The sequence below is a fragment of the Rhagoletis zephyria genome, unplaced genomic scaffold (assembly GCF_001687245.7).
Source record: "Rhagoletis zephyria isolate East Lansing unplaced genomic scaffold, Rhagoletis_zephyria_1.1 Rzeph_scaffold_02691, whole genome shotgun sequence".
Classification (NCBI taxonomy): Eukaryota; Metazoa; Arthropoda; class Insecta; order Diptera; family Tephritidae; genus Rhagoletis; species Rhagoletis zephyria.
Window position 1 is genome coordinate 2,453 of NW_016159775.1, and position 11,345 is coordinate 13,797.

The following is an 11,345-nucleotide window of genomic DNA, read 5'->3' on the forward strand; positions in this document are numbered from 1 at the left end:
TGACTGGGTCCCCAACAGAAGGGGCCCAGTGCTCTCATCACCAACTAGCTCAAGTGCAAATTGTTATGTTGTACTAAACTTACAATAACAACAACGATATTAAAAAATAAAACAACGGTTCAAAAACACCCCATCTCAAATCGCAGCTCACAATGTCCGGATATTTATATCCACGTGTCCATTGGGTAGTGCGCAAACACGTTTGGGAGCAAGCTTAAGTAAGTAGACGCGTGCGCAGGGTTTGGGTCCCGTCACGTTAAAACCCCACCCAATGAAAAAGGAAAACATGCCTCGACATGATGACGGCCACAGCAAACGTATAAAGGACCTTGATTTGAGGGTATACACCTTGAATAACCGCACCCTTAATGGGGAAGGTGCCTCTGCCCGGCTGGTTGATGTCCTCGGCGAGATGAAGCCTGAGACATCACCACCATCGAAGAAATGTAATGGACATGGCAATGAAGCATGGAGCTATGCGACGTCTAATACAGTTGGCACGTAAAGGGGCGCAAATTCGGTGGTGGATTTGTGGTGGGAGAGACACTCCGTCGCCGTCGCATCAAAGCGAGATTCTTCCCATGCCCCGATGGCAGAGAAATGCCAGACGTCCAAAGATCTATTTTATAAGCGCTTGCTGCGTACATATGAGCGCTGCCACCGACATGATCTAAAAATCGTGCCTTGCGATTTCAATGCCAAGGTGGGGCTGAGGCTGATCGACTTCGGAGGAGCCCCAAACATGGTATAATATAGTATGTACTAGGTTCTAGCATTAAAAGATCCAACAAGCTATATGGCCGTCTCCAGATCAAAAATCGAGAAACCAGATCGACCATGTTTTGATGGTTTTTTCCGTTCATTACGTACCGCCGCCAAGAAAGTAGTCGGATTTCAACGTGCCCTAAAGAACAATTGGTACGATGAGAAGTGTCAAGAAGCTGAAGGCAGAAAAGATACCACCTACAGGGTGCGATCAACGCGAGCCAAGTGGGAACATGCGGGACGCGAGTCATGTGGGATCGTTAACGAATATCGCCGTACTTCTTTTGCAGAAAGATTAGTGGCAAACTCAGTGAATTTAGATTCCGCAATGGAAATTTTTTCTGAACAAAATGCAAGACGCGGATTCAAAGTTGCTTAGTAAAACCGTTCTGTATTCAGTAAAAATTTTTTGAAATACCGAAAATATTTGTTGGTTTATGATATCTGTGAATAACAAAACTGGGCCCGCGAAGAGAAAGCTAACTGGACCCTTTTTCTTAAAACCGCCACTGGAAACTCCAGTGAAGAATGCAGTCAGACGAACGTATGCTGGTTGACTGCAATTTAAATGGGCTCCACAAGAAAGGTGAAAGTGTTCATGCGGTACCCGCTGCAAACGATCTCTGCTATGGAAAGATCAGGTGGAGCAGGACTTAGCTTCATTTGGAATTTCCCACTTGTATGACAGAAAATCGCTTACGGCAAGCATATCTTCGTAGATTAGCAGAGAAAGAATAATTTTGGCCAGAAACCAAATATAAATCTTTTTCTTAAATTTTTTTTGAAATATATTCGGCGAACTGAAAACCGAAGAATTTTCGGGGGAACTCATATGACAGTCCAATATTATTAAGAATAAAGTTAAATTTTAATGACAATTTTTTAATTCTGACAAATATGTGTATAACCAGCCTTATCATGAGTTTTATCTTCTCCGAACCGGTTCACTTTTCACTTTTGGTTTCCATGGTTTTACTATGGGCGGATGACAAATTTTCGGGTTATTTTTTTTTCAGGTGAAACTCTTAAAAAAGAACAACCAAAATAACAACATTCTCGTACAACTGCAACTATTGATATCTACGCACTTAATAAAATTGAATTTTATTTCAATTGGACACGTATGCTTCACCTCTTGTTCGCAACAAATATATATACACATGCTAACATACAGCGTAGACCAACCCCTCCGCCTAGTCCACCCCAACAATCGAGCAATACAGCTTCTATTCCTGTTGCAAATTCACACTCACTTATTTACTTGCTGCTGTCAGCTCCTTTGGGAGTTCGGTTTGCCTTGGCTGGATGGTTGGCTGAGTGTCTGGCCACTGTGGTAAACACAACAATAATCGCCTTTCGCAATACATGTCTGCTGTTGGTTGTCGGTGGTGGGTGGTATTCATTCGCATTTACCCGCTGATTACCGGTATTGCATATTTTGCCGGTAACTACTCGTTTATCGTCTGCTATACTACCTTTCTTGTGAAAATGTTTGTACATACGTATCTATGTAGATATGTGTGCTCGCAGAACATTTGTGCGGTGTTTCCTACACACTTTCGCATTTCTCAGATTTTATTGCTCAATTACGTTGAAAGCTTCCAATCAACAGGTATTTTTGTGGCTTCACAGCGCATTGTATGGCCAGTTGGCCATTAATATTTAATTTATATGACCTTTGGGAATGGTGGTCATCGGCAGTTTGTCAACGAAATGTCATAATCAAGGTGGATGTGTGAGAATTTTTGATTAGGAAAAAATACAGATATTTACATAAGTACTTACATATGTGTGTATATAGTACCCACGCAATCATTCTTAACTTGCGTCAACTTTATACTATATAAAACCGTAAACTGTCATATAATCTCTAGAGCCTATAGGATCTAGTACCTAGACTTTCACAAGCGTTATTCTGGCCTGAAGTGTTATTGCAAATCAGACGATTAGGCTACTCGGCTTACTAAAAATATTTCTCTCGAGCAGGGTTGGTGGATGGGTATTGTCTTCTGTTGAGAGCTTTCCCTCAACACTTAAGTTCAGTCTTCCGTACTGCTGCAGTGAATTTTAGGCCAAAGTGGCTGCTATTAGGAAGGCAGTGAATTCAAAGCTCAGGAGCGCGATGACAGCTGGGGAGGGGAGCATTTATTCTGATAGCCAAGCGGGTCTTATGTGCCCTAGAGCTGCGCTCTAATTTAGCTAAGTACAGTCTGCTCTCTCTCAGTTGTATTAGGCTCATCTGGGTACCGGGACAAAGCGAAATTGCTTTGTGGTTGACGAATTGTTTAGGAAAAGTACCCTTGAAACTTTATCAGCGGATAAAGAGCGGCTGAGGTGCCATTGATTACCTGTGGTACAGTCTTGAATAGATATGATTCATGACAGCTCCACAAGCACCGAGAGCTGACAGGAGGCAGTCGAGGACATTCCTCACACTGACAAAGCCACAACACTCACTCTTGGTGGGGGTCTTAACGGGCCACTGTCTAATCGGTATTCACACCCTGTAAGGATGACCATATTACGTGTGCCTGGAAGATGACGAGGTGGAATCACCTTAGCACTACTTTCTTTAGTGCCAGGCATTCGCGCGTCTTGTATTAAAATTCTGTGGTTCCCACATCCTTAATAGACTTGAAAGGCTCTGGGACATTGAGATGAGTTCAATTCCTTATATCTATAAAGCAATCGAAACAAAATGAAGAAGGTCTGCAAAAACAAAAGATGCGCATACTGGCGCCAAAAAGAGTGGCGGTCATTTTTATTAGTTTGGCCAACTACTTAATAGTTCTGTATTTAGCATCAAATAATTTATAAGATGAGGCTTAACAAATCTGAAGACAATTTTCCAAAATTGGAAATAGCGAATCTCAAATGGCGTCCAAGATTAAAAAAAAATTTAACATTTTTAAAATTTGTTATTTAGAGGTTCTTAAGTTCGCTTATTACAAACTTTAAACTAGTTTATCAAAATTCAAAATGGAAAATCTAATACTCGTATGGCACCACTTTGACAGCTTTCTCATATTTAAATAAAGTTATTGAGGTTTGAACTTTGAAAATAACAAATTTCGTATTAAATAAAAAAAAATTTAAATTTTATCTTTTGGGGCTAGGTAACAATTTTTGGGCTGAACAAATAGCAGACGCCTTCAACTATTCCATATTTACGAGCGCTAAACCGTCTGCTAAACACCCAGCAATACCATTGTGTTACAGAACTGCAAGAAAGTCACAAAAAGCACAATTTTTATGATTTTGAGATTTTAAAGAAAATGAAAAAATACTTAAAAGTGACATAGAATTCAAGATCATAGAGTTTTGAAACGTAGAAGGTTTAACTTTGGCAAATTTTCCTTATTTCTACAGAAATTAACGGCGGTAAAAATTTCAATTTGACATAATTAATAAGATTTTCTTAGTTTTAGAGAAATTTACGACCCAATCGACAGCTGCCAACTGTCAAAGTTTTAAATTCACCTACAATTCGTGATTAATGTTTCTAAAAGCCTAATCAGTGGCATTTGAAAAAGATTTTCTTATTCTTAGAAAACTTACTATCCATTTGACAGCTGTCAACTGTCAAAGTGTTAATTTGACACAAAAGTTTTGACCACTGTGTCTAAAAACTTTATCCGCGGTATTTTCAAAAAGAGTTTCTTATTTTTAAAAAAATTTACAGTTGATTTGACAGCTGCCGACTGTGAAACTATAAATTTTAAGGCATTTTCGAATCTAGCATAAAATATGGCCTCTCCGACCACTGTGTGCCGAATATAAATTTTTATATTATTAGTTTTGTCATTGACTTGAGCCGAGCTATTAGGTTTATAACAAGAAGTATAAGTTTTATAATACTCATAAATTTATGAATTTCAACATTTCACGTGATATTACTTCCAAAGTGAGTTGTACAAGTGCTATGTAAAAATATTGCGTGCGCCCGCACCATGGGTATCACAATAATATTGCTATAACTTTGGAAATACTTGTTGTGTAAACCTGAAACTTTCCCAAAATTTTCTTAGATATTTTTCTATAATTTTGCATTAAAACTAAACAAATATCAAACTTTATAACCACAATTTTTGCATTTGTAAAACCCAGCTCTATATTTTTTATAAAAAAGTTTAAAAATCCGCCATTTTGTTTTTAATAACTCTTAAGGACTGTGGGTAAACTCAGTTTCCTTAGAATAGTATCTAGTTTTTTCTGTAAAAAATTCAAATCAATCGATATAGCGAATTTAAGTGAAAATTTCGCAAAAATTGGCCGCTGTGAAAAATAAGTTTTTTTTTGGCTTTTTCGACTTGAAGGTATCAGTAAAAACTTTGTTAAAATTAACTGTAAATATATTTTGATGTAAGCTATCGGTCACGATTGGTTTGAACCGGTTACTTTGACCCAAACACTTTTTAATTTCTAGAACACTTTTTGGGGATAATCCGCAGGCCTAACCCCACGTCTCCACCTTCTACAGATTATGTTAAAAGAGCTGTGGTAAGACAGAAATGTCCGGTGGAGACCGCAAATTTCCACTATTAAACCATATCCCTCTTGCCGAATTTTTAAGCATCGCTGTCTTAACATCAGCTGTCATTTCGTAGTTTGACAACTCAGTTTTCATTTTGCCGCGCCATTTACATTGTGTACAGATCGATCTGATTGGCTTGATGCCATTTTGAAAATGATATATTAAGAAAGCAAGTTGCCCACATGAGAAAACGGGACAAAGTTAAAACATAAATTTGACAGATGTTCAGACACATTCAGTAGAAAATGGAGACGTGGGGTAAAGATACAATTTACTTGTGATTTGATTCGTCAACCAAATAAGAAAAAAAAAATTATTTGTATTTGTGATGATTGTACGATTCAATTTGATTCGTGATTTTTCAACTAGATATGTAATACGTTTTTTACGTAAAATCCCGAAGAAGGCACAAAAATACCGAAATATAATAATTAGTTGGTCTCACGAAACAAGTGACTTAATATTGCATCAAAGTTTACTGAGTTTACATGGACGAACTTAACTCGGTTTGTAGAACACTGGCTTGTACGCCGAAAATCACGGATTAAAATCTCCGTGGGCTAGAAAGAAGCCGTTTGATTATACATATAGAACATGTGGTGATCTTCGAAAAGTAAACTACTATCATTATAAATTATTGTTGCTTTGCATGTCATTCAAATTGCCCGAGCCAAATACAATTATTGATATACAGATTACAAAAATTGCACTTACCTTCTTTTAACACCTCTTTTCCATTTCCCTTTTTTTGTTTATATTTTCCAGCATAAAACCGAACATCGAAAAATTTGAAATCTCTAAAAACTATCAGGGCGGCTATGGTGGTTATGAGGAGATGGAAGAGCGCGACAAGATTGGCGATGGACCCGGTGGTGGCATACCATACGATGATGATAGACCCGATTCGCCAGCCTCATTTGAGGAAATCGAACGCCCGCCATTACGAAAAATCGACAAATATCTTAAAGCCGAGTGTCCTTGTTTGCCAGCGCGTTACACGATTGCGGTGATGGCATGCATAGGATTTATGATATCCTTTGGTATGCGTTGTAATATGTCGGCGGCGAAGCTGAAAGGCGAACACAATCATGTAAGTAAAATGATGAGAAGCAATGCTATTAAAATTAATATATACATTTGTATTTATGTATGTATGTATATGTGCACATAACACTATGCAGCAAAAACACAAAAAAAAAAAAACAAAAATTCCAAACATCAATAATAGTCGATTTCTTTACGAATCTATGGGGAAAAGATAGCAAAACTGCGTTTTTAATTTTTTGTCTTTGAGATCAGGAGTTTTTTTGAAGCACTTGGGAATTAAAAAAATATGATTTTTTAACAAAATTATTACAAAAACTCAGTGCAATGTAGAATAATATGGGCATCAAATGAAGGAGAAAATTTTGTAGAAATAAAAAATAATTAATTTTTTTCCCCATAAGGACAAATAAGTAGTATTGGAAATGACCACTTAATTATTTTTATTTTTTTAAGCTAATAAAGTTCGAAGGACGAAGTTCTAGGATGTGGCCGTGTTTCCTCGCTAGAAAAAAACCCTAAAGAATTCTGCTTGCATATACAGTGACTCAAACAAATGACCACGTGTTGATTTTCTTCATATATTCGTAAGGCTTTTCGAGCTAATTTTTTTGGTTATTTTTATATAAAAATATCGTCTAAGCTTTAACCAAAACTGTTTCAAACTTTATACAAAATGTAGAAAAGTTCAAAAAATTTTCATCAAAATTTCAACTTTTTATTCTGAATTTGTAAGGAAATTTTTGGGTATGCAGTTTTATAGCCGATACAATTTTAGTCTAATGAAGTGCAAGTTTAAAACGGCTAAAAAATCGTGCTGATTTTTGAGAATTTTTTTCGGTGACGGATTTTTGCGCTTTTTTTCATGTAAGTATGATTTTTTATGAAATAAAACGCGGGAGACCGTCTGCAACAAAATTTCAAAATATCAACGCAAGGTTTTGTAAATTGCGCTTGTTATATTAAAAAACCCGAAAATGTAGCCTAAAAAAAAAAAAAAATTTCAAAAATCAACGCGATTTTTTAGCCGTTTGAAACTTGCACTTCGTTGGACTAAAATCAGAGAAAAAGTTGAAATTTTGATGAAAATTTGTTCAATTCTCCAAAATTTTGTGTAAAGTTTGAAACTGTGATTCGGGTTTGATAAAGTTTTAGACGATATTTTGTTTTTGTCGACCAGGCACAATCAAGAGTTCCTGAAGATGACCTCAGATTGAGGTCGAAATATCGACAATTAAAATATCTATAGAACGAAAATTTGCGTTTTATTTAATTGCTGGGCCTCGAGCTTGTTAAAAATGATTCATAAGTTTTAGACGATATTTTTATGTATATAAAAATAACAAAAAAAAATTTAGCTGGAAAAATATTACGAATATGTAAAAAAAACACGTGGCCATTTGTTTGAGTCAGTGTATTTCAATGAATGGAATTCCATAAACAAGTACATTAAAAACTGAATCAATTATTTGAACAATTTTAGCCTTAAAACGTGACATTACTTATTCTTTCAATTGTCTCTTGAAAAACTGATAATTGTTTTTTTTATAATAACTTTGGCAAGTTTTCAAGTTTGTTCATGTTAGAGACCATGGAAGTTGGCATCAAATACAACATATCCGTGATATTTCAATAGTGTGCCACCAAATTAAAAAAAAAAAACGGGTAGTTAATTAAGAGTAATATATAATGAATCCTAGCATTTTTAGGCCCATTTTTAATTAATTTTCTGAGATACGAGGTTTCACCAAAGTACCGTCGATATGTTACATACACAACTACGAGTATTGGAGCAAGAGTGGTTATTTTTACTTTTTTAGTATATCTTTTTTAGTTTTTAATTAAATACAATTCAGCGAAGGAATATTTTTCTTTATGCAAAACTAAAGATAATGCATTGTCCAAGATAAGCGCGCCACCATTTTTGACCAAAAAGACGTTTTTGTCGAAAAATGTAATAACCCCTTTGCTAAAATTATCGTATATACAATTTGTTTCGAAATTGACCGCTTGATGCAAATTTGTTCTACACTCCACAATGTATAACTTGGTAAAATATTGTGGCTAAAATTCCTATAATTACGCCAAAAATTTACTGTTTATTTTATCGTATGCTACAATGCATTATTTTCTAGACGGCGAAATTATCGTATGTGCCATAAAAAAATATTTTGAACATAGTTCAAAAAAAAAAATAAAAAAATTAAAAAAATTTTGAAATGTAGAAAAAACGCTCTCCTGTTGGCTTCTGGCACACACGATAGTTTTGCGCAAAGGGGTCGATATAATTTTTTCAAAAATAAATATTGCAAATTTTCAAGGATATTCCCTTTTATTTGATGCCCATATTATTATTCAACCAACTAGCACTGAATTGTTTAAATAATTTTTGAATTAATCGTCTCTTTGAAATTTTAAAGTCCTTTAAAAAAATCCAAACGCCAGAGGGCAAAACTAAAAGCTCTTACTATTTTTGGTACCTACTTTCGCGAATATATTGGTTTGTTAGCATGCAAAATTGACTGTTGCACGGTGTAATATTTAAAGTTAATATGTATGTATGTATGTATGTATGTAAGTAGGTTGAGATAACCCACTGGGAAAATAGTTGAGCACCTTGCGAGGTAAGCCATGTTTTCTTTCAGTTTTTAGTACCAAAATTGTCATCATGGCCAAAGTCATCTACTAGTAAAGGGCAAAATGAACACCTCCGAATACACATTACGTTGTCAGTTGCAAAATAACGTGCAGCCGAAGATATTTCCAAGCACCGAACTACTCCGAGCGACTGCTCTGCATTACACGTAACTTACTTTGTAAAGCGGCTCAGAAGTATGTCTGATACCAAATGTACATTCTAAATTCCTACTTACATAAGGCGGCCATGCCTTTGTAAAAGTAAGGGACGTTCGGCAGGGAAATGGTAATGACTGCCAGGTGAAGAGTAAGTTGCTAATGAGGTATTATTACGTGCTCCTAATTCCCACTGGGTAAATACATACATAAGTATGTTTTTGTTTGGTGGTATGAATCATAATGTGACCAACCGTACTTCTTTCGGAAGTACAGTACTTCTTTTTGAGCCGTTGTACTTCGTACTTCGAAGTACAGTCAAATGTACTTCTTTGCAAGGTTTTGTACTACCCAAGGCACATTGGAAAGGTAGTATCAGTGGAGCAGCTGATTTGATTTTTTTTCTTTTCAAATTATTCGGTCTCTAAAATGTCAAATGTATTTAATTTTTTCTCACAAAAAATATAAATTGTCAAAATTTTTTTCTGGAGAGACTTCCCGATATTCTCTAACTCCCAAAAGAAATTTGAAATAATCCCACATTTATTTAAAACAGTTATAGGTGGCAATTATGTTTTAAGTTTTCCAGCTTTTTAACATCATATAATTTTTTATATATTATATATGTATATTATATATATATGTATTATATATATATGTATTTAAATTAAAAAAAAAAAGTTGTTCAAAAATATTACTCCCAGCATACCAGCCGTGTCCAATAATAGACCGAAAAGGGGGCTTTGCGCGATTTTTCAAAATGTTCTTAATTTTGTTTATAATTAAAAAGTACTAAAGTGTTTTCATGATTTCTTTTTATTGAAAAAACGCCAGATACGGATAATAGAAAATATGCCGTACTGGCGTTTTTCCAATAAAAAGAAATGATGAAAACACTTTAGTACTTTTTAATTATAAACAAAATTAAGAACATTTTGAAAAACTGCAAAGCCCCCTTTTTTGAAAACTTCTAAAGTTAGAGAAAATTAATTTCTTATGCATTATGGATTTAGAGGTAAATGCATTTGAAACTGCCATAACGGCTTTTTTGCGGTGTGCCTTTTCAAGAATATTCGGAAACGACGATCAGTTTCTTCTTGATTGAAAATTTCTGTTTCAATTCACAGACTAGATAAAAAAAACAAGATAACAAAAACACACTTGGACTCCCCTCTCACTCCATATTCGGAATGCTCAGAAAACGCGCTTTCAAGGTGTTGCTGCGCGCGTCCTTTTTTACTCCATATTCTCTGTCTCTGTACGATTAGTAGATCGCTGGAAATGAGTGCCTTGTCTTAGAATAATAAATAGTATAGATTTGTGATTAATAAAATTTATTTGTTGAATTGGTACACTGTTACCGTTTTTGTATATTCTGCTTTCACCATTTACTCATTGCTTTCATACTATTTTTTGGTTTTCAGTTTGTGTAATTCTTTGAGCTTAGAAATAGTTGGTCACATTAGGCGTGATCCACACGCTCTGCCAATGACTTCGACATCATTGTTAGGCAGCTAAAATTTAACTAATTTGTAAAGTCATACAATTGTTTGCGAATGCGTGTGTGAGTGTATTTGCGACATGAATATCTGTCAATTAATTTTTGATGTTTGCGAAAAATGCCAGCGGCCGTCCAAAGTCACGTTTCAAATTTCGACATGTTGGCATTCGAAGAATTACTGGAAGCTGCCAACTAAAAATTTACCTACTTGCCTCGTGCTGCGCTTTTCACTTTCGAAAGTCGATATTTCATATTTCACAAAACAGAATTCATATTTTCACCCTCTTCTTTTCTTCCTCATTTTCATGTTTTCTTTTATATTTATACGTTTTGTAAATGTTTTGCAGATTTCTTCGTTGGTTATGAGGGCGTAATTCCGTCACGCTCGTTAATAATGGCTTCAGGGCTTTATTTGGTTATTTGGATTCTCGGCTGGCGCCAACTTTTGCGTCAGCAACAGGATGTTTTCTGCACTTATTTTCCGTTTCGTTCACATCCTCACTCACTTCTAACTCTCATTCTATCCTCATTTTTTTTTTGCAATTCGTTTTGTTACTTGCATATGCCTTTTGTTGCTATGCACTTAGCTTTCGAAATTCCACATCATTTGTTGCAAATATGCATTGTGGTTTGATATACATACTCTTTTCCATTTCAATGTGGCGCACTTGAATGCTTCGAATTTGTTTGTTATCCCGTTTTTTTTTT

The 11,345-nt window shown here is 35.3% G+C and overlaps 1 protein-coding gene across 1 annotated transcript in view; it reads left to right on the plus strand.

The window, feature by feature from the left end:
• The first annotated feature begins 412 nt into the window (after positions 1-412).
• Positions 413-11,345, plus strand: part of VGlut (Vesicular glutamate transporter) — an 18,340-nt gene continuing 7,407 nt past the window's right edge. The window contains exons 1-2 of the mRNA XM_017622060.1: positions 413-501; positions 6,059-6,389. Coding sequence (XP_017477549.1) covers positions 413-501; positions 6,059-6,389 — 420 coding nt within the window. The remainder of the gene's footprint in view (positions 502-6,058; positions 6,390-11,345) is intronic.